This window comes from Sapajus apella, unplaced genomic scaffold (assembly GCF_009761245.1).
Source record: "Sapajus apella isolate SASKATOON/1434 unplaced genomic scaffold, GSC_monkey_1.0 scaffold61, whole genome shotgun sequence".
NCBI lineage: Eukaryota > Metazoa > Chordata > Mammalia > Primates > Cebidae > Sapajus > Sapajus apella.
In genome coordinates, this window is record NW_022437001.1 from 9,290,176 (window position 1) to 9,314,864 (window position 24,689).

The 24,689-nt window shown below is 42.7% G+C and overlaps 1 protein-coding gene and 1 pseudogene across 3 annotated transcripts in view; one reads left to right on the forward strand and one right to left on the reverse strand.

The window, feature by feature from the left end:
• The window catches only part of GAB1 (GRB2 associated binding protein 1), a 132,280-nt gene extending 109,819 nt beyond the window's left edge, over positions 1-22,461 (reverse strand). For 2 of the 3 annotated variants that reach the window (XM_032246496.1, XM_032246494.1), the window contains exon 1: positions 22,078-22,461. In XM_032246496.1, the coding sequence (XP_032102387.1) occupies positions 22,078-22,149 (72 nt within the window). In that variant the 5' untranslated portion in view covers positions 22,150-22,461. Of the gene's footprint in view, positions 1-13,385; positions 15,415-22,077 lie in introns of those variants that run through there. The other variant, XM_032246498.1, reaches the window with a different exon arrangement.
• LOC116529006 lies at positions 22,148-23,813 on the forward strand (annotated as a pseudogene).
• Positions 23,814-24,689: the final 876 nt, after the last annotated feature.

The window sequence follows — 24,689 nt, forward strand, 5'->3', positions numbered from 1 at the left end:
GTAATCCTACTGTGTCAAATACAACAAATTGACACAAGAGAGAAGCTCTACAAATGAGATACTTAACATTTTATAATAGAAAAGGAAAATACTGAAATGACAATCAAAGGTATTTAACTCACATTGCTTCATGAAGATTACAATTGCCTATAAATTTTTCTTTTAAGCAGGCTGTTACAAATCAACTGGAAAACAGCTATGAAACTTAAAATTGTGTCTATACAATTAATCAATAGTTGGTCACCATGTAATGTAAGAATCACTGACAAAAGTACAAGTAAATCATTTAAAGTCAACAAAAGAGAGCTGAAATTTAGTAACTTCAATCTAAAAACTTTAAAGCATACACATACACACACAATCAGTGTATAAAATATATACTCTTAAAATGTCTGTTGAAAATTTCGGGCCTGGTTTAATGTACTGGAGTTCTTTCCTAAGTTCTTAGTTTATAAAAGTTTTTTTTTTTTTAAATAGCAATTTACATAATAGACACATTTCTCAGCACAGTTGCACCCTCTTTCCCTTTCACTAAAGGAGAGATTTACAAAACATGCATAAAAAATAGGAATGCTCAAACTTATTCTTCCCTGTTTGATACTTCATATATCTACATATTTATGATTAAATATTATGATTTAAAATTAAGTCTTAAGAATCATCTTCGAAGAGATAAAGGAAAGAAAAAAGCCCTCAGGTAGAAGGAATCATCTCCTGGAAATTCTACTAAATGCACACTTAAGGAGCGGTGAGAGTTGGCATCATGAGACTGTATCTTTCCATTCCAAAGGGTAAGTACAAGACAGGTTGCAAACTGATCCAAACTATGGAAACTACCACACTGTGGTAAGCACTCACAGCTTCTGCAGATTCTAGATTCAAATGCCACCTCATTAAGCTGTCATCCCTACCCATCCTTCACCACAACAGGTAAACAGGAAAAAAATAAGGTGAATGATTTTCAAAGAGCTCTCTGGTGATTTTGATACTCCCCTCACCTGTCCTCCAGAATGAAAACTAGAGAGGTAAGTATATGCTGCCTCATGTTCTCACCCTTAAAACCCTGTATATTAAAATATTAGAGAACCCCTGGTTTCAATGGACTCCTCCCTTGCCCAGTTTTAGAGCCCAAAGTTGTGGTTTCAGCCAGACAGGTATCAAAGTCAAAAAAGTATTTCTGAACAGATACGGATGTCAGGCCACAAAACTGGAGCCTTACAAAAACAATTTTTATACTATAGAGTTGAACCAAGCTGGCATCTTTATGATCTGAGAATCTACCCTGCAGGTATCCTGGTTTATCCTATCTGTCCTGTTCCAGCCACAGGCATTCACACAATAAGTTTGCAGAAGACGTTCTCCAACTAGACTCACAGAAACAGCTTCAGGACTAAATTCTGCAAAGACAAAAAACAGGCTGAGTAGAAACTCAAACCCATCCAAGATAGATTACCTAAAGGTATTTCTGAGACATGTCCTATGGTACCTCTTTTAAAGACATATAAAAAGGCGGTAGAAAGAGAAAGTCAAAAATTTCTGCATCATTAAAAAAAAAAAAGGTTATTCTGATGAGAGGGTATGGAAAGTACCCTAAACAGCATCCTCTAAAATCTTTCCCCTCCAAAAAGAAAAAGTAAAAAGTTACAAGCTCAAATCTCTACACTCCTCTCAAACTCCCATTCCCTCCCATCTGAAGCTAGGCCTTCAGATGGCCTAGCTTAGCTGGCAAATATTCAAATACAGTTATTCAAAATATGTTAATGAGGCTAACGTGGTGTTTGCATCACATAACCCAACCCTCCCTTTCTTTGTGTGAACTGAACCTGTGCAGGTTAAAACAGGCGTGCCAAACACTTGCTAACTGAGATTACTGACTGTTGGCTGAACAACTGCCAATTTAAAATAAGCATTTAGAGAGAAGGGCTTTGCTCAAATGCATGCTGTATTTAAAAATGGATACAGAGTTTCATTTTGATGTTCAAGTCACTCCTACTCCCATATTCCTCTATGGGTATGAAAGCAAACATTAACCATTTATATTCTTTAAGCACCAGGTTCAAAGTATCCTATAGATTCCAAGGTACTTTACAAGTACTTTTTAAAAAATAAATTTCCAGGGAAATGTTTTTCATTCTACAAATGAAGAAATGGAAATAGCATTTATACACTGTATAGCTAGGGATAACTGGAATCAAAAACAGAACTCTGTCATTTTATCTGAGTTAACATACCTATTCAACAACATCTTCAACATGGTATCAAGTATTTCTTTTGTGGGTATAATAAAATCACAAAGAACCAATTGCTCATCTTTGGTTTGCACATATTCTCAAAATCTGAATATTTCCCCCACAAAATCAGACTATCTTCACATTTTCATTCATCTTTCTTCCAGTCCCCTAACTCCCCCTGCCCAAAAAAACGCATTGGCTTGTTTCTTCATCCACACAGACATTCCATACATAGCCTGAATTTCAGAACTTAGGCCGTGCAGCTTCATGTTCAGCAGGACAGAAAGCATGGTTTAAAAAAAAAAAATCTCAACACCCTGCAGTCCCAAAATTCGTCCCCAAATCACCAGACCTTATGCAGGAAAGCAGGATCCAGTATCATACATGTAAAAATTAAAGGGGGATTGGTAGGAAGATATAAATGAGATTACACACTTACCCATGGTGACTCATTCTCATATGCTCAAGATTAAACAGAGCACTGAATCTAGATCAGGAAAGAATTTTTCCTCAGGGGAAGAAAGGGGTGTGGGATTTCCAAATGTGCACTACAGTAAGATCATCTGTGTGAATCAGGTGAGCAAATCCCACATAATTAACTTCCTACTACTGTAAAGGAGCAAACACAGATGAGGTGCACGCCCTCCTGAAAGGTGTTTGCATAAAGCCCCTTCTGTTGTTTCTAATGCTACCGAGATTGAATGGAGAAGCAGGAGAGAGTGGGCTGGCACAACCATCTGAATACTTAATCTACTGTACTGTACACTTAAAAATGATTAAGATGGTCAAGTTTATGCTATATGTTGTTGTTGTTTTGTTTTAACCACAATTGAAAATGTTTAAAGGCAGCAATTGGGAGGAACAGCTCCATGAGACAGCTAAAAGGCTCTGGAAAACTACGAGGGTTTAAATGCTGGAAATCACAGCAACCCATTAAAGATGGAGGTGGATATAGAAATGGGAATGGGAACAGCTCTCGTCTGGGTATCAGGAAGCTGTGTTCTACTCTTATCTCTGCATGCTGAAACCAGTTGGCCTTGAACTCAGGGTATTTCCTAGGCCTAACTTAAGAATAGAAAGAGTAAAAAATGTTTTTCTTCTTTTATTAAGAAAAATTAGCCTTCATCCTCTTTGAGTCATTTTCTTCTCCTTTAGGTATTTCCATAAAAATCTCAAAGTTAAGAAAATCTATTCGGCTTTGGAAGTATATGCTTTAGAAAAACAACAGATCCTGTTTGCAAACAAACAGATGTTTTGTTTTCAAGGCTAGAACTTACTTGAAGGATGAAAAATATTTCAATATCTATGTTTCAATTTCACTTAGTAAAAGCATGGGTTTCTTAATATATAACTAATTCTCCAACTTGGGGAAAAACACATTTGCTAAAAAATTTAGTGTACCTAAAAGCTAGAACAAAAGAGTATCTTTTCATTATTTAAGAGTCACTGGCATAAGTAGGTAAGATATTAAATATTTGGATATTTCTGAGTATTAAAAATTATAACTTAAAGAAATAAGGAATACCAATATAAATTTTAAATGAATCTGTGCACATTTTCTATTCACATATAAGTAAACAGAAAAATATCATAAAGTCAAATATGTATATTATAGTTTAATAATAAATCTTCCACACTAAATTTTAAAAAACAAACACTCCCCTTTAGTAATTTAAGCAAAGGGCAATAAACCTGCTTACCTAATATTTTGTAACCCTTTTTTACTCCATACGTTAAACTCAAAATGAAAAACTGTAAGTTAAAACACTTTCACTGAAAATTTATAAGTGATTTTTTTTAATGTTGCCCTTGGATAACTAATGTTATGCTTCCAAGAGCATTTACACTTGTTTTCAGAAAATATAAATATTCATTGGAAACACCCATCACTACATTAAACAATATATGGATTAGAATAAATTACAAGGAAAAAAAAATCTGAAAAACAGAAATACTAAAAGGCTCATAAAAAAAGATATATACCAAATGTATGATTTGAAAAACAAAAGCAAGCTAGAAAATAAGGTCACCTGAAATGAAGAGAGTCAAATCCTGAGCCTGGTCTTCAAAGTGTAGGGTAGAAGTCACAGGTGTCTATCCTTCCTTCATTGCCAGAGTAAATGGAAGAAGCTGGTTTTGGGTCTCCACCAGCAAACAGCAACAACCCTTCTATTCACTTCAGAGCAAAGTGATCAACTAACTAAACTTACTAGGACTTTCAGTGCAATGAGAGGGTGTGGTAGACACTTCATGCAATAATGAGCCTCAACAGTTACAAAGCAGATAGGAAGATTCAATAAGATCTTGTGGGCAGACAACAAGGAGAGAACATGAAAGATGGTAAAGGATTATCAAGTTAGTTAATATACTATAGTGGTGAAAAGTTCTAAAGTACAATCTGGGTTGCTACAGCATGTATATGGAAAAATGAATACTTTAATACAGAGATCATTAGAACAAAGAAAAACAATGATTTAACGAATGCTGGTGATACTCAACATTTTATAAATGACCTCCAAAATGCTTTTTGTTTTGTTTTGTTTTGTTTTTGGTCAGAATCTCTCTCCAAGCTTACTGAATGGAAATACAAAGGTCCCCTGTGGAAATGATATGTCAAAAAAAAAAAAAAAAAAAAGAATAGCCGTCTAGAAGCAGAGTACATTCAGCAGGTAGCTGGAAATCAGGTACTTTATTCCTCTGCTAGGATTAAGTAACCATTCCTGCCTGTTCCATTTCTTGACCAATTTTTCTAAAGTGGAGTCTGTCTTTCTTGCTCCTTCTCTAATGTGGACTTAAAATCAAAGTTTAGGTTAAAAGAGATAGATTAGAAAATATATACTTAACACACACATACACAAACATTGAAAGAGTTGGAAGGCAAGAGAACTTAACTTCTTTAGTCAAGTAGGCCTACTTTTGGTGCTCTTTTACAAATCAACCACATCTCAGCTAACTAAAAATTAGGGCAAACCAGACATGTATTATAAAAACAAAGGGAAAGAATATTAGAAATGTGAACTATTCCAGAAAATCTAGACTATATAATAATATGCTTCAGATCCAATAACCAGAACAACCAGAACTTCTGGTGAATAGCTAATCCTCCTTCATCTCTCTTCATCTTTAAGCCATTCATGAACTCTTGATTCAGGAATGTGCATTCTTTTTTGAACAGATACCTACAAAATATTTTCCTTGATTTAATCATGTCTTTTGAGTTTCTCGGCAACACTTAGGTACTTTCTCACATTCTAACCTTTCTAAAAATTCCTTTTCACTTTTGTCATCCTCTAAACATGTCCTCTTTGGAGGACAGTTTGATCTAGTACACTGCCAGAAAAACTAAACGCTTATCTTTTTAAGCAGCACAGTATACTCACTCCCTTCATCTCACAGAAGACAGGTTAAAGTTACTCTCAGTTTTGGTTCTTGCTTTCCTATTCCACTCTTCAAAGTATGTACTTCTGTTGGATTTTTCCTTCTTGTCTCTTTTTCCCTGTATGCCCAACTCAGGATTTCTTGAAGAGTAACCTAAGGACCATCTACATCAGAACCAGCAGGGGTTCAAGTTGGAAACTGCAGTTTTCTGGAACTCAACCCGGAGTTAATAAAAATATTAGGAGGGTAGAGCCCAGGAATCTTCACGTTAGAAGTTACCCAGTGATTGTTATGCACACAGAAGCTTAAGGACCACTGCTTTAAACCCGTTTTTTTCCCAACCAAATGAGACAAGGACTCTGCCAAGCCTTAAGTATCCTAGGATCATCTGAGAAGAGAGAACACCTTTACAGTTCTCTCTTTGCCTTCCTTCTAAAATACACATGGATGAGGCAAGAAAGCTTGAAGAGTGGGCTGGATATGAGACATTAGCAGAAATGTAGACTTGTCAGCCCTGCTCTGTGGCTGCTGCCAATTACAGTAGCCAGACCTGCAAGAGGACTTGATTACATGTAATTTATAAAAGGTAAACAAGCTGGGTGGCTTGTGAACAATGAATGGTGATATTCCAGCCAAGATGTAATAAAATGCATGAATAAATGACTCAGCATCCCCCTACCAGACAACAATTGGCTGCTCTCTTAAGTTAGGAGAGCAAAGGAAAAATGAGTATTTTGGTAATGATTTAAATGACAACAGATTCTTAGAGAGAGAATTTACCTATCACCTCCTTAACCCTCTACTGATCAAAGGCTCAGCCATCTCAATGACTGTTTGTCTCAAACATTATTTTTGTCAGAAAAACAAATGTTTGCTTCTGGTGCTATGACAAAATCCAACTGGAAACAGGGAAATGTACTAAATGAATAACATAAATTAAGAACCAGCTTTACAAACCCCTCTATATGAGGATTTCTCAACTTCGGCACACTGATATTTTGAGCCAGATAAATCTGTGTAACACAACATGTTTAGTAGCATCCCTGCTTTTACCCACTAGATAACCAGAAGCATTCCTCCCTCCAGCTGTAGCAACCAAGATGTCTCCAGAAATTGTCAAATTGATATGGACGTGCTGGGAAGGGAAGAGCGTGGCCCCTTTAAATGATACGGAGGTGGAGAAGCGAAGTGCTGGATAGAGGAAGGTGTGGTCCCTGGCTAGGGCTCCACCCCCACGAACCTAGGTAAGGACAAGTACTCCAGCCTGGGAGCCCAAATGTTGCCTTTCCCAAGACCACCCAGGCTGGCCACGCCCCCATCCTGTGCCTATAAAAACTCCTGAGACCCTAGCAGGCAGACACAAACAGCTGGAGTCAGTGAAGACACAAGCAGCTGGTCTCGGAGAGCACGCTCTGGAAGAGCACCCGGCACCCGCAGGCCAGCAGACCATCCAGCGGACCAACTCAGAATCTGGCCGGAGAGGCTGGAGAAGAGTCGGGGGGCTGAGGAGCGGACTCCAGGGGAAAACTATCTCCTTTCTGGCTCCCTCATCTGCTGACAGCTACTTTTTTTTTTTTTTTTTTTAAGACGGTAGTCGCCCAGGCTGGAGTGCAGTGGCGAGATGTAGGCTCACCGAAACTTCCGCCTCCTGGGTTTAAGCGATTCTCCTGCCTCAGCCTTCCTAGTAGCTTGGATTACAGACGCCCGCCACCACACCTGGTTAATTTTTATATTTTTAGTAAAGACGGGGTGTTACCATGTTGACCAAGCTGGTCTTGAACTCCTGAGCTCAAGTAATCTGCCCATCCGCCTGCTTCAGCCTCCCAAAGTGCTGGGATTACAGGCCTAAGCCACTGTGCCAGGCCGCTATTTCTACTCAATAAAGCCTTGCGCTTACTCTCCAGGCCCACGTGTGTGATCCAGTTCTTCTGATACACCAAGGTAAGAAGCCTTGGGATACAGAAATCCCTCTGTCCTTGTGATAAAGGGGGTCTTGTCACTGAGCTGGTTAACACAATCTGCTAACAGAGGGCAAACTAACAAAGCACCCCATAACACACACCCACTGGGGCTTCAGCTGTAAACATTCACCCCTGGACACTGCCACTGAGTCAGAGCCCCATAGCCTGCCCATCTGTATATCTGTATGCTCCTCTAGAGGTTTGAGCAGCAGGGCCCTGAAGAAGTGAGCCACACTCCCATCACATGCCCTGCGAGAGGGACAAGAAAACCTTTCCTGTTTTAAAATGTCCCCAGGAGGGGGCAAAATCACCTACCCACTTCCACTAAAAACTGCTCTACACAGAAATATGAAGAAATGTGCATGTTAGTAAAACAGCTCATAGAACATATTTTTTACATAAAAATCTCAATTTTTGCTCCTAAATATATATTTTATATAAATATATACATTTTTTTCCCCATAACCAGAGACTAAAATACAAAATCCCTGAGACCCTTTTTTTGAGACAGAGTTTCGATCTTGTTGCCCAGGCAGAGTGCAATGGCACAATCTTGGATCACTGCAACCTTGGTCTCCCCGGTTCAAGCGGTTCTCCTGCTTCAGCCTCCTGAGTAGCTGGGATTACAGGCATGTGCCACCATGCCTGGCTAATTTTTGTATTAGTAGAGATGGGGTTTCATCATGTTGGCCAGGTTAGTCTTGAACTCCCGACCTCAGGTGATCTACCTGCCTCAGCCTCCCAATATGCTGGGATTACAGGTGTGAGCCACCATGCCCAGCCTAAAATACAAAGTCTTAAGAGTGTTTTAATGAGTTATCTAAACCATGATAATAGGGCTACATAAAAAAATAACTGAGTTGCTCCTCACTTTTCCGAGTCCCAATCAATCAGTTGACATAGCTGTCAACTTTATCTTCAAAGTATTTCTGTTCATTTAACAGCACCAGCATATCCATCAGTTAGAAGGCACAGTGTTTGGGGCCCGTGATGCTTTTAAGAACACACAAGTGTCTTAATATTTTCTCTTCAAATAAAAAATGAAAAATATGCAAATCAACAGGAAGTAACAAGGAAAAAAAAAGAAAAAAACTGAAAAATAATATAACTACTACTCTAGGTTAGAATATATTCATCTTTCCACTAACATAGTTGCAAAATATAATTTTTAATTTTTTTAATATAGGAAGGGGAACCTATGAAGGCAAAAGTACCTGGGGTTCACCAAAGTCACAACATGGCCCCACTATGGGAGGGGAAATAAGCAAGTAAACAAGCAAATATCAAGTGTGGCAAGTGCTATGCTATGGGAATAACAGAACATGACAGGATGACAAAACAGATGCTCCCGGCACACTATGTCTGTGTGTACATGCGACGGTAGTGGTGGAGTTCCGAGAAGGCTCCCAAAGTTAGCCCAGTTGTGAGACAGAAGTGAGAGGGTCAAAGATTCCTGGAGGAGAGGACAGCATGTGCAAAGGCCCGGAGAGAGAGATCTCAGAGCTGATCTGGACCATGAAAGTTCAGTACAGCTGAAGTGGAGAGACTGAGCTGAGAAGGGAGCAACAAACACTGCTGGATGGATGTGCTGCTGCCACATCACAAAGGGCCATGCAAGCCAAGGGAAGAAGCAGAGGCACTCTGAAGAGTGAAAGAACGCCGCAGAACAGCTTCCAGCTATGGAATGGCATTACCAGATTGGTATTTCAGAAAAGTCACTCTGGCTGCCTTGATAAGACAGTTAAGAGGGGCCCAAGACTGGAGGCAGAGAGCAGCAATTCCAACTGGCTATTGCAGCAATCCAGAAGAAAGGCAAAGGTCGCTAGGCAAGAGTGGCCAATAAATCAAGATATTTGGAAGGTAAAACTGACAGGGTTTGGTTACTGGGTGTGGAGAATGAGAAAGAGGGAAAAGTCAAAGAAAACCTTCTGGGCCAGGCGCGGTGGCTCACACCTGTAATATCAGCACTTTGGGAGGCCAAGGCAAACAGATCACAAGGTCAGGAGATAGAGACCATCTTGGCCAACATGGTGAAACCCTGTCTCTACTAAAAATACAAAAAAAAAAAAAAATTAGCCAGGTGTGGTGGCATGTGCCTGCAGTCCCAGCTACTGGGGAGGCCGAGGCAGGAGAATCACTTGAACCCAAAACGCAGAGGTTGCAGTGAGCCGAGATTGTGCCACTGCACTCCAGCCTGGGCGACACAGTGAGACGCCGTCTCAAAAAAAAAAAAAAAAAAGAAGAAACCCTTCTGACTGAGCCATTGGATGAGGAACAGCCATGAGGACCGGGTTTAGGGAGAGGATGATAAGATCTGCTGTGGGCATTCTGACTCTGAGTTGCTGTGGGCTATATAAGCAGTTTTGGATTTAAACCGTTAGATCTGGCCTGGCGCAGTGGCTCAGAACTGTAATCCAAGCACTTTGGGAGGCAGAGGCGGGTAGATCACGAGGTCAGGAGTTCGAAACCAGCCTGACCAACATGGTGAACCCCCGTCTCTACTAAAAATACAAAAATTAGCCAGGCATGGTAGCAGGTGCCTGTAATCCCAGCTACTCAGGAGGCTAAGGCAGGAGAATTGCTTGAACCCAGGAGGTGGAGGTTGCAGTGAGCCGAGATTGCGCCACTGCACGCCAGCCTGGGCAACAGAGCGAGACTACATCTCCAAACAAAACAAACAAACAAACCAAAAACTGTTAGATCCACAGATCTGAGAGGAGAAATAGGCTGAGAAAGAGTACTCGAATTATCAACATATAATTCAGGGCCCTTAACTAGGTGTTAAGTAAGAGCCATAGATGAGCTTTAAAGGTCAGAAAACATTCAAGGTTATAGTAATGTTTGTGTATAGCTTGGTAAGAATTCTTACAGTAACTGAGAGCCTCAAATTTTCAAAGGAGTTCAGGATCTCACAACAGATGAAGAACGAACTAACAAAGATGAAAGGAGGAGACAAACGAGGGCTAGCACTGAAACCCTCAAGAACTCCCAACACTTAGGGACATCAGAAACTGGTGTTTAAATAAGGGTGTTGGAAAAAAAAGGACCCAGCTGTATTCCATTATGAAATGAACAGCAGGTGAAAAAGAGGGATAGCCAAATGTAAACAGCAATGCAAGAGTGTGGCTGGGAAAGGAGAAGCAGAAATCAGATCTTACTCCAGCCTCGTCTTTGAAAATGGAATCCATCTTTTAAGATCTTGGTGAAATGCCTCTTGCCACCTTCATTAAGCCTTCACAGAGTACCTGAATTAACCTCTTTTTGCTGAATTCTTCTACCACTATGTCTCACACATCACTGATCATGATGTAATCTGTAGAACTAAGTGCAACACACAGCTCTCAGAAGTGAAAACAGTGTTCACTTGGTCCTCTTTTGCATTCTTCACAGTGCCCTGTTCATGTGGGCATTCACTCTGACAGAAAGGATTTTATCTGGGAGGTGAGAGATGAGCCCCAACAGAACAATTGGTTAAGTAGTATGACTTTGGATAAATCAATTCATCTCCCTTCGGCTAATTTTCATTTCTCGTAAAAAGAGGGTGTTGGGTTTTTGGTGGACAAGGAGAGATGTGGAATTAGAACAAAGGTTCAATATAGCTATTGTTTTTGTAATGCAAATCATAGAAAGTAAAACTGAATTAAAAGCCAAAGGACACTCGAACAATACATGAGAGAGGAATGGATTAGAAAAGGTTAGAAACATTGGATAAGAGAATTTATAATTTTAGGCTCAAAATTCTACAATTATTTGATAGTGCTGTTTAAGAGAGTGTGCAAGGCACTGCACTGTATATTTGACATAGAGAACAAATGCCATCTTTGTTCCCTGTAAATTGATATCCTGTTACAAACACCAAAGAATGATAAATGAAGCCATAGTTTTCTTTGTAAACAGATTCCTGTGTATATACCTTTTTCTCTGTTTACTGTGGGTCACTATGAAAATGCACTAGGCTTGGTTTTCCCATTTGAAACATTCAACATTTATAAATTTGACTCTCAACGATTTGACTGCTTAAAGGAATAGAAAAAAAAAAAAGAATACCATTCAATAGCACCAATTGAATTGTGTGCCTTTTTCTTTGGAGGTAAATGCCCTACATACCCAGCAAAGATTACTCAGAAGGCTTTGGTTTTATGTAACAGCATCACTAGGAACAAAGTACCTTCCCAAATATTTTACATTCTTTGGAGTTCAATATTTCCTTTTACCTTTTCTCAACACTTCAAACATTTAAACCTGAAACTGTCAAGAACATGTAAAGTAAATACTCCTACATAACTTTGGGGTCAATTATAACTTTGCCAGAGGGTAGAGGGTTCAAATAATACCTCCGTAGCTGAATGAAGTAATCATTCCTCATCAAGCTCTACACAACAGCATTGGAATTCAAAACACCGAAGGTAGCTTTTACTTAGTATCTTTCAAAAGTCAAAGATTAAAGCACTTCTCTCTCTATAATCAAGGGGTCATTCCTTCACCAGAAGCACCTTAGTCTTGGCAACTCCAACTATGGCCACAGCACTGATGGGAATGTGCTAAGGACTGGCACTGGGAAGGCACGCAGGCAGGTAATTCTTTCATCAGGTAGTCATCTCAGGGAGGAGTTCTGCTAGTCATAAAGTGGCCTAACCGCATTTCCCAATTCAGCAGTAACTAAAAGCTGTATTTCAGGAGAGAAAAACAATCTACATGCTTGGTGGAACATTATTATTTCTATTCTTGATTACTACGTAACAGTGACACAAATTAACACTCCCTTTTTAGAGAAAAGGTAAAAGAATGTGTGTGTAAAGATTTGGACACAAATATTTTGTAATTTTGATGTCCAGGCTTAGATCACAGAGAAGTATAAATGAATAGGAAAAGAGAGAGTAGGGAACAATGGCACAGAGTGCTTTCACCTTCCATTTAAAAAAGTTAGCAAATAAAATTGTATAGCAACTGGCTGACTAATGCACTAAATACAACAATAAAAACTTAACGAGGCAGGAGGATCACTTGGGGCCAGGAGTTCAAGACTAGCCTGAGCAACATAGACAGACCCTGTCTCTATTTTCTATTTAAAACAAAAACTATAACAAAATGAGTTGAGTTCTTCCAGTGCTAATGTCCAGGATTTCATTTCACAAAAGCAAGTGTCTTAAATTACATTTACCTGCTTTTTTCACGTACAAAGAGCTAAATATATCTAGGCAATAATGGTAAATATTTAACTTAACCAAGCAACGTAAAAGTAAGTTATAAAACCTTGGTATTATTTGACATTTTGCCCCTCTTCTGACAGAAGGATGGCCTCCTCTCATTTTTCTCTTGAAATGTAAAATGAAATTTTGGTGCTTTCCCCTATGTGCAGTATTCTTAAAGAAGTATGTATAAAACTGTTCTCAAAATAAATTTAAACTACATGAGTCAAATCAAAAGAAAATAAATTAAGGGAAAGGAAAAACCAACAGGATAGTTAAAGCAAAGTTTAATATTTGTCTTCCTAAAAAAAGAAAGGCCTCACATTTTTACATTGAAATGTTTGGACTCTTGGTATATTATTTTTAATTCATGGGACAATGTGGCCATTTGTTTTTTCCTCTTAGGACATTGTTTTTTGAACACATAACTTAAGAGAACTGCCTAGGCCAAGTACAAATTCAAAGTAAAAAGCTTGGGAGAAAAGCAAAGAAAACCACCATCAGAAAAACACTTGGTAAATTTGGCATTCTTTCGAGTATATAAAAATAAAAGAGAACTCAGTCTAGAAAGATGATAAACAGAGGTGAGGAAAGAACGATTAAATGGTAGAAAAGAATTAACTCACATTTCTCCTTCTAGAAGCTCTACTCCTTTTAACTTATATCCTTCACGTGCAGTTTGCATATAGCAGCTCTGCTAAAAACAACCACATGGAAAATTTTTGTTCCAGATAATACTGCAGGACAGGGCTTGGCAGCTACAAGTTGTAATCAGAATGCTTCAAGAGCTAATGTAACAGAGATAACAACCAAACATGCATTACAGTGCATAGTCTTAATTCTTTTTAAAAACAGGCTGGGAGAAGGTCAAAAGCTCTTAGGTTATAGTGTACTTTATTCAGTAATGAGAACTTTTAAACTAGGAAGAACTTTGCTCCTATGAATAAGTGAATTGCTTAAAATAGAAATGATTCTTTTTTCCAGTTAGGGCATTCTTGTATTATTTAAGATGCTCACACATATAAGCCTAGAATGAGCAAAAACTTCCAGTTTCTAAAAATGAGTTCCCCCAGCAATGCTACAGGCCTAAATTGCCATCTACAATTTATTGAGTCTCCTATAGCCATCTCACTGGCAACAGAAGAGCCCAGTTATTTAATAAATATGGAAATCCACAGTACAATGGGCCACTTTTTGCCAATATAAAGAAGAAAGAATGTTAATTTTATGTGTGCTAGACCCCAAGGGGAAGAATAAAGAGACCCGTGACTTGTTAAGTTTTCTGTATTAGTTGGCAGAGTGAGATAAAAGGAGTCACAGAGAGATTGTGACTTCAATCCAAGTTCAAATAACAAATTCAGATGGAGCTCTAACTTGGTGGAAATTAGGCACCATGTTAATGCAAGGAATGTGAAATGAGAGAAACCCCTCCATCCACAGTCAGAAGGGGTTTCATGTGATCCACTGCTGTTATTCTCTCCCCCTCAACACGAGCTGGCACTCACACAGCTGGGCTAAGATGGCTTCCAAAGTCCAAAATAAGACGCTAGCCCAAGGCAGCCCTGGCCCTGCTGCTGGAACTCAGAAGCAAATGAATCAAAGGCTCTTTTATTCTCCCTACCACCAGAACATGCTCCCTCTCTGTTGTGGACTAACTGCTTGCCAAAATGAATTACTTAGCTTAAAACAGACATAAAGAAATCTTAACTCATGTCCCTTGGAATTTTAATAAGTTCAGGTGACCAAACAAGTTGTTTTGTTCCTTTCTAGTTTGACGCAGAAAATTCACTTGTGCTCAGGAGCCCATGAGGAACATTAGGCCCTAGCAGAAACAAAAGCTTCTCAAACAAGAAGATACAGCTGACAGCCAAACTTCATACATGAAACTGGGGTATTGGGAAGGCGTTTTTTTCACAAGGATATCTAAAATCAACACAAATCTTTGTTCTTTCTTTAAAACCAGCCTTCCTTTATGATTTTGTTGTTGCTGCCGGCAGGACCTCAGCTCTTCCAAGAACAAAGTGTAAAATTCATTTGTGGAGACTTCCCTGGCATCTCACAACCCTCCACCCCCTGTTCTCACTCTAAACTCTTAGGTAATAGTCCTTCATTCTTCATTTGGCAACTAATCATATATGTCTATATAACATATTTCCTATAAAATGATTGACAGCCTGTCTTCACAAACAGATTAGAAACTCCTTAAGGGCAGGGAGTGGGTCTTTCCTTCCTGGCATTCCACACACGGCACATAACAAAAGCTCCTGAGATACCTGTTTATTATTCAGACAGCAGGCATCTGTTGAGCTCCTATTCTGAGCCAGGCATTGCACAGGGGCTCAAGACAGCACCCAGCACAGGAGCACGGCAGCCAAAGGCCCTGCACACAGGTCTGCCTTCAGTTAAGAACCAAGAGTCCTCAAAGAATACTCCTTAAGCAGTCACTAAACTATTTAAGATAAATAACAAAGATTTATTTCCCCAAAAGGATGATTTATGTCCCCCAAAAATTTACGTTGCAGCTTATTGACGAGCTCCCCATCTGTCCCTTCCACCCAAGGAAATGTCTGAGAAGAGGAATGCTAAACTGCAACAGAGCTTCGGCTGCACATCTACAGCTCTTCCCTCCACCATTTCACAGCTAAAGAAACTGAGGATCAGGCCGGGCGTGGTGGCTCACGCCTGTAATCCCAGCACTTTGGGAGGCCGAGGCGGGTGGATCACGAGGTCAAGAGATCGAGACCATCCTGGTCAACATGGTGAAACCCCGTCTCTACTAAAAATACAAAAAAATTAGCTGGGCATGGTGGTGCGTGCCTGTAATCCCAGCTACTCAGGAGGCTGAGGCAGGAGAATTGCCTGAACCCAGGAGGCGGAGGTTGCGGTGAGCCGAGATAGCGCCATTGCACTCCAGCCTGGGTAACAAGAGCGAAACTCCGTCCCAAAAAAAAAAAAGAAACTGAGGATCAGAATGGTCAAATGCGCCTGTGGTAGTGGCAAAGCCCAGTCGAATCTAGGTACTGACACGAAGTCTGAGCTCCCTTCCGCTATAGCACAACGTCCCCACTAAAAGCATCAGTGGTTGCTCAAATTACATTTTAAAACAAAATTCTTCAAAAGTAATAGCCCATCTGCTACAATGTCCTTTCTGGGTGTCGGTGTCTGTAAGAAAATTAGGAGTGCTGCGTACCTAATACACGTTTTGAATCTATCACCTCTGAAACTTTCTCAGTCTGCAAATCGTCAACAGCTTATCTACATATTTTTATGTTAACTCCAAAATTTGGAATTTTACTTATTCTAAAAAAATCCTGTGCATTTTATTCCTTACATTTTAAAAGCAGATTATGGCAAAATACACTGAAGTAATCAGTCACTTGTAAACCAGATTATCCAACTATAACTCTTGCCGTATTTTGTTCCAACATGATATCTCTTTTTTTTTTTTTTTTTTTGAGACAGAGTCTTGCTCTGTCGCCCAGGGTGGAGTGCAATGGCACGATCTCAGCTCACTACAACCTCTGCCTCCCGGGCTCAGACAATTCTCTGCCTCAGCCTCCCGAGTAGCTGGGATTCCAGGAGCCTGCCACCGTGCCCAGCTAATTTTTTTGTATTTTTAGTAGAGATGGGGTTTCACTATGTTGGTCAGGCTGGTCTTGAGCTCCTGACCTCGTGATCCACCCGCCTTGGCCTCCCAAAGGGCTGGGATTACAGGCGTGAGCCACAGCACCCAGCCCCAAGATGATCTCTTAAAAAAATAATTTTAAAGAGCCAGCAGAATTCTGAAACTACCCTCCAAACTAATACACCTTCCTAACAGTAATTTTGAATCTCAAAAGGTAGCAATCAGATTTAGAGATTCAGCAAGTTTCACATGGAGAGTTTTGTGCTTATCATTAAACCCAGGCACAACAAATGAATATCATTAACTATCATAAAGGCTTAATGTAATTGCAAGTTGATGGCCTCTGTTAATAGAAAAAAACATTTTTGCTACACTTGAAAAGGTAAAAACCCTGGGAATCTGAATGGAACGTTTACTAACATGAGGATAGCAAGAAAAAATTTCCTTCAACAGAATAATTATGCTTATTCAATCACTGTAAGCAGAAACAACAGAATCCATTGATTGCTAGCGGTAATTGCCAAAAAGAGTAGGAAGAGCTTCTAGACATGACAATCCTCTTTGTTGTAGTGACACTATTCAGCAGGGGTTTCATGCTTAGCACAGGTCCTGCGCTGTCTGTGAACCAAAGAGATGCTGACACTTGGCCTGCCCAGCCCCTCCTCCATGTCAGATGTCAGGTGCCCACCCAGTAGGAGAGGCTATTTCTGTTTCTAGGCCCATTTCCAGAACCAGGGTTGTGTTCTGGAAGTCCAAACAAGAGTTGTCCTGTTAACTGACAGCTGCAGAGCAGGCAGAGAACCCACGCTGAGTACAGATTACCCACCTAAGAACTGACTGGGGCCTTGCTCCCAGGCTGGCTGTCAGCTAAGAGGCCACCTTGCTCTGGCCTCAGAAGCAGGTTCTCCTGCTGAGATTGTGCACCTGCCCAATACTGACAGCCGGGCTATGGAGGAGCCCAAACTTAGTGTTCGGGCTTGAGGCAAGGAAGCTCCTCCTGCAGAGCTATGGTGGTAGCCAGCTGGCTTGGAACAATCCTTTGTTTACAGACTTGCCTCTTATTTCAGCTAAAATTTCAGGTTCTGATGAAAATCCCACCATTATTTCTTTAAATAATTCTTCAAAAGTCTGAGCACCATTGTTGAATGCATACTACCAAGACTTAACTTGTTTTCTGTAACCCTAGTGACAGTGATCTGTTTATGATTCCATCAGGTCCTTAACAAAGTAAAAAAGGCAGCTGTTTAATGTATAACACAGGACGAAAACAGAAACACCATAGTAGCAACCCTGAAAAGAAGCATTAAAATTTTCACCTCCATTTTAAGTAGATTTTAAAAACTTCCAGGAGAATGAAACACATACAACAGGAGAGAGCCCTTTTGCAAATACAGAAAAAATTAAAAAGAGAAGGAAAATCTGGGCAATCTGCTGACTACTCTTGACTTTCATTTTCTTTTGTCACTCTTTAAGAAATTTGAGAAAGTCTTCTGCATCAGACTAACACACTAGTGTGTTAAAAAAACAATCCTCCTTGGCCCAGGCGCGGGGGCTCATGCCTATAATCCCAGCACTTTGAGAGGCTGAGGTGGGAGAATCACGCGGTCAGGAGTTCAAGACCAGCCTGGGCAGCATGGTGAAACCCATCTCTAAAAATACAAAACAAAACAAATAATTAGCTAAGCATGGTGGTACTACTTGGGAGACCAAGGCAGGAGACTTGCTTGAACCCAGCAGGAGGAGGTTGCAGTGAACAGAGATGGCGCCACCGCACCCTAGCCTGGGCGACAAAGCAAGACTCTGTCTCAACAACAACAACAAAAAATCCTGATTGAGTTGACTATGAAACAGTAAACATAACATGGAGTTGCAAATGGAATTTATTGGGGGGCCATAATTGAGATGGCTTTAAAGATAAAACTAAAACAATTTAAGGTCAGACATAGTGGCTTAGAACCTGTAATCCCAGCACTCTGGGAGGCTGAGGCAGGGCGATCACCTGAGGTCAGGAGTTTGCCACCAGCCTGGCCAACATGGCAAAATCTCATCTCTACTAAAAATACAAAAATTAGCTGGGCATGGTGGTGCATGCCTGTAATCCCAGCTACTGGGGAGGCTGAGGGAGGAGAATCACTTGAATCTGGGAGACGGAGGTTGCAATGAGCCAAGACCGTGCCACTGCACTCCAGCCTGGGTGACAGAGCAAGACTCTCTAAAAAAAAAAAAAAAAAAAAAAAACTATAGGCTCATGCCTATAATCCCAGTACTTTGGGAAGCCAGGCGGGAGGATCATGAGGTCAGGAGATCAAGACCATCCTGCCTAACACAATGAAACTCTGTCTCTACTAAAAACACAAAAAATTAGCTGGGCGTGGTAGCCAGCACCAGTAGTCCCAGCTTCTTGGGAGGCTGAGGCAGCAGAATCATTTGAACTTGGGAGGCAGAGGTTGTAGTGAGCCAAGATCGTGCCACTGCCCTCCAGCCTGAGTGACAGGACTCTGTCTCAAAAAAATCAAATAAAACAAAACTAAAACAATTTTTTTTTGTCACTTAAAAGCCCTTTTAAGGTCTACCTTATAAATGCTGTAAACAGCGAGACAACTGTCAAAGTCCCATAAGCCAAATATTTCCAAACAGAATCATGATGCTCAAACTCCCCGAAGTCTCATTTAATAATTACGGTACCAAGCATCCAAGATACCTTTTCATAGCAAATCCAGTCATCACAAATCATTATCCAGAAACATTTTACCTACTGGGTGGCCAACAATGTTTCCTTTATCCAGAAAAATAAACATTCTACATGAAAAGAAAACAAGCATAGGAGATGTATGTATACATGCCTGTGTCTTTGATGGTCAAAGCTACTTTAGCAAAAACCATCTAAACTGGACACCAAAGCCAAAAGATCAATAATCTGGGAATGTCAAAATCTTCTCGGCCACCAACCTGACAGCTAAAATACAAGCCTTGTTTAACTCATAACACTCCATGCTGGTTTCCTCTATTGTGACAGCCACCCTGTCCACTGTCTTCCTGGACCATCTCCATCCACTTCATGCTTAAGAAAACACCAGTGCTACACCAGGCAAGGAAAAACCTAGTTTCTCCCAAGCTGTTAGGCATATTCATCCTCCTGTGGAAAACACAATGTAGGCAGCCCACTCTCTCTCTCAAATGTTCCCATGGCTTCAGTCTACATTGAACTTGTTTCTCACACCAGCCAGAAAATATTTATACCACTCAACTTACACAATCATATACCACTTTGCACTATTTGCTTGACTTTTTCACATATGCTTGTATCAAGGTCCCAAAGACTCAAACAGCTACTTACGGGCAAAGACCAGGTCTTTCGTTTCTTTAGCGCTGTGCATCTGATCCAGAGCCCACCTCATTCTTGTATTCTCAACTAATATTGTTATAGGAAAAATTATAATCTGCAAGGACCTTTATTTTGTTGTTGCTGCTATTTTTGAGATGGAATCTCACCCAGTGGCCCAGGCTGCAGTGCAGTGGCACCAACTCGGCTCACTGCAAACTTCACCTCCCAAGTTCAAGCATTTCTCCTGCTTCAGCCTCCCTAGTCGCTGGGATTACAGGCGTGCACCACCATGCTGGCTATTTTTTGTATTTTTAGTAGAGACGGAGTTTCACCATGCAGGCCAGGCTGGTCTCCTGACCCCAGGAGATCCACCCACCTCAGCCTCCCAAAGTGCTGGGATTACAGGTGTGAGCCTGAAGGTCCTTTAGAGATGTCCTAGTCTAAGCTCCACATTTGAAATGAGGTAGGTGCGAGTCATTAACCTTTTACAGTCCAATCAATCAGGCAGATCTTGTTCAAATGCAGGCCTGTTTTCTCTTCTGTAAAACAGAGATGACACCTACCTGAGAAAACAGTTGTAATAATCAAATTATAGCTTCCTTTTGGTTGTTTTTCTTGTGAAGGCATAATCTTTTTGGTTGATTTTTTCCCTGGTTAATAGTTCAATTGAATTCTAAGACCAAGAGGCAGGGCTTTTTTCCTACTGTATTTTCTGACCTTATGGTTGGTGTCCAGTACAGTACCTGGTGTCTTTTGAATGAGCCATGAACTAACCATGTGAAAGAATGCATTAAACCTCTATTATCACTTTCTTGTTCAGCAAATGTGTTATTCTTTAGTTCCTTTAAGAATGTGTCTTTCCTAAACTGGGCCTTCTCAAAACAAATATACTCCCTACCCTTTTCTCTCTATTTCTCTCTCTCTCTACACACACACACACCCTTCTCTTTAAAACAAGTGGGAGAAAAAAATTGCCTCTCATATTTTTGGAATAAAGTTAGCGTTTTTACTAGGATATTCAGGAAAACTGATGGACAGGATTTAGAGGGATTACACATCTCTGGAGAGCTTTCTTATGATTTGCGGCATCACGTCCTTCAATAAAATTACTTGTCTATAACAAATTCTGGCAGAAAGTAAATCAGAAATTTACTGATGAGTTGTCAGTGAAGTTAAATGCTTCACTCTGTGTACTTCACTCTGTTCTATGAAAGCAAACAGTAACTAATAGGATTAACCTGAGCTCTAACACTGAGTGTAGATATTCTTCAACGACAAACGGGTTCCATTAGTACAAGCATTAAATTTATACTATATTTAAGGAGGCATAAATTTTGTTTTTGCAAACACATTTTTCTAGAAAAAATATTTGGTCCAGACGCCAGGAGAAAAGTGTCATTTCTTTCCTTTGCAAGAGGGCACCGACAAAACAACCAATGGGGAGGAAGAATACGTTCCCAGACCTCTGAAGAGGACACAGGTTTCCACTAAAGTAAGGTTGATACTTTCAAGGAATATTTTTCCTAACAGCTAAAATGGTTTAACATATAGCATCTTGTATCAATTACACAAACACCATTAAAGCCACTCTGGTTCCCTGGGAAAGGACAGCAACTGAAATCCCTTCTGGCTTCAGCTGTCTCCTCCCGCCGAGTTTGACAGCACATCCAAGGCGTCCAAACACCAGCCACTAGGCTCCCCCCAGCGCCCTCCTCTCGCAGCACCCGCCAAGACTACCGGGCCAAACTCCAAAGTCCCTCAATTCAAAACCGCGAAAATGTGAACCCTGCTAAGCAAACGGCAGGGCGCGTAATAACTTTTCTTTCTTTCCCTTTTGCGCGCATTCGATATGCTTGTCTCTACTACCAACTCCTCAGGTCCACAGCCTGCTTCCCGCAACGTATCTCGAGGGGGCGGAGGAGAGGGAGCGCGCCCACCAAAGACAGGGCTGGTGAGCCCTAAAACCTCGGCGGTTTTCCCGGTGCGGGAACCTCAGCACACATCAGCTCCCTAATAATCAGATGCAGGAATAAGTCAGGGAGAAGGCGCCTCTCTCCATCGCAACCCATCCTTCCTAAGGAAGAAGAGAAGCGTGCAGCAGGAGTTTAGCCGCAAGTCTGGGCCCTCTTACGGGGCGAGCAGGCCTGCAGAGCAGGCTGTCGGGAACCTGGTGGAAGAAAGTTGTCCGGCCAAGTGGATGCCTGGGCGTGAGTGAGTGCAAGGCACCCGGGGTAGGGGCCAAGGGGAAAGAGACCGGCATTCGTTTAAGAACCAACCCCGTGCGCGGCCAGCTGCAGCCGCCCGCGAGCCGACTGGGGAGGGGTGTGGACGCCGAGGCCGGCGGATCTGCGCCTGCAGCTCTACTTACATAACGCTTCAACTTTTTCTCCGGGGGGGACTTTCGGAGCCATCCGGAGCAGACCACTTCGCCACCGCTCATGGTGCGCGCGTCTCGGGCTCCCGGCCGGGTAGCTGAGGGGCGGCGGGCGCGCTCCCGACACAGCCGACGCCTGTCGAGCGCGCAGCGGCGAGAACCTCGCTCTCGGGTCGCGCACTCCGGGCCGACGGGGCGGACGGGCTCCAAGGCGCGGGGGTTCCTGGAGTTCAAGTCTCTCCTCTGCAGGCCGGCGAACCTGAACAGAACGCGAGCCGGGGCGGCGGGCGTGCCGGCCTCCTTTCAGGGCGCCCGCCTCGCCTTCAGGGGTGCCGTTTCGCCAGCCGCCTCAGCAGCGCTCGGACTCAGCGGGACTCTGCCCCGACTCGGAGCCGCAGCCGCGGTCCCTTGCGCTCCGCCCCCTAGGGACAAGACCTCCCCAGAGCGCTTTCCGAAGCAGACAGCGCGGCTCACGCACACACAGACACAATGCCCCGCGCGGTGCCCACTCTCGCTCGCCCGCCCTCGGTTTCGGTGCGCCCGGGCGATCTTCCTTCCCCCTCCTAGGGGGAGGGTGGGTCACTTCTTGGCTCACGAGGAACACCGTGGACAGGGGAAGCCGCGAGCCGCCCTCGGGCAGCCGGCGCGGGGCTGGTCCCGGGTCACAGAGGGAGCCGCAGGGTTGGCGGCGAAGTGTCGGGCGTCTCTGAGCCGCGGGCGCAAGGAGGTCGCAGGTCGAGCCGGAGGGTGGGTCCGCTCTCGCGGCCGCCGAAGAGGGCGGGGAGCGGCTTGGCTCGTGGGAGGGATCCCGCTGTCCCGTCCCCTCGCGCTCCTCCCCCGCCGCCTCCCCCACCCCGGGGCGCGCGGCAGGTTCTGAGCGGCTCGGCCCCAGATCCCGATCCCTCCCTCTCCCGGCCTCCGAGCTCCCTCTTCCTCCCTTTCCTCCTCCCCTTCCCACGTTCAGGCCCGGCTCCGGTTTCTGCCCAGACTTTCTCTGAAACTCCGCCGGAGCGCTTCCAGCCAAAACAACAAGGGCCGGGGGAGGAGGCTGACGAAGGGAGGGAGCGAGAGAGGGAGGGAGCGCGAGTCCGAGAGGCACCCTGGGATCTGTAGTTCGGGAAGCAGGAGCAGGGTCCTCCGCCGTCCGGCGGCCCCCGGCCGGCTCATCGCCCAGGAAGACAGCAGAGGCCCCGGCTAGGGCAGAGGCACCGGGCTCGGGGGCGGGGAGGACCGAGGGACTTTCGAATGTTTACTCGAGGCTTGCCATCTTGACTCAGCCCGGGTGTCAGTTCGGAGTTTGTGCTGCGCCCGAGACCAGGAGTTTCGGGGTTTTCTCTACTTGACAGCCTGAAAAGCAAAACCCACAGGGGACCACCATCCTGCTGGTCCCCGCCGCGCGAGACTAAAGGACAGACCAAGAGGGCCCGAGTGCTCCCAGCTTGGAGGGGAGGACAGATGGGGACCCACCAGGGCTGGCCTGGGCTGGTCTCTGGAGCCGTCGGGCCAGAGTGATGGGGGCGCTTGGTGGGGCCAAGGATTTGATTGGGTCCTATCTCTGGGACATTTTGAAGTCTCACACTCCCTCCATTTGTTGCCTATTTCTTCCACTTAACTTTGTATTTGTTTGAAATCTACTGTTGGGATGCTGGGCCGGGCGGGAAATTTGGCCGGGCGCGATGGCTCACACCTGTCATTCCAGCACTTTGGGAGGCCCAGGCGGGCGGATCACCTAAGGTCGGAAATTTGAGACCAGCCTCGGGAATTCGGGATCAACATGGAGAAACCCAGTCTCTACCAAAAATACAAAATTAGCCCGCTGTAGTGGCGGGCGCCTGTAATCCCAGCTACTCAGGAGGCTGAAGCTGGAGAATCGCTTCAACCTGGGCTGCGCTCCAGCCTGGGCAATAAGAGGGAAACTATGCCTCAAAAAAAATGAAAAGAAAAAAAAAAAAAGGAAATTTACTGGGTGACCTAGTTCTATTTACCTACTTGTGTGTTTCACAATTATTATACCTGGTCCTAAGTTTAACATGATTCTATAATAGAAACATCTTCTCCAATTTATTTGTGAAAAACAAAGCCCTAAAGCAAATTTCAGAAGATCATATAATCAGATAAAAGTGCTAAAAATATGAGGAGATAAATGAACATTTCTGAAAAGACGTGACTTCAGTCATTTTCTTATTAACACAACATATTCTGGAGCTCTCCTGAGTTTGAAAATGTTAAGATGATTGTAATCAGAAATTAGGCACTGGAATGGTGACAAGACAAAGATCCCTGCAGATATGGAGATAGTGACGCAGGGTAGTAAGCAAATAAAGGGCCCACAAAACTACAGATTGCTCTAAAAATGTGCCCTGAGGGAAATCGACAAAGTGAGATGAAACAAAAATTGAGATGCAGAAAGGGACTCTTTTGTGAGGATGTATGTAGCCAGGGACTTGAAAGAGGTTGTAAAGAAAAAAAGGAGAATCAGACTTGTTTTCTCCACCAATAAAAGGAATAACACTAAGAAGAACTGAAAGAGAAAAAAGCAGCAGCAGGATTACTTAATAGTCAGCCCAAAAGGAGACCCCTGGGAACCTGGAGGTAAAGATAGGGAA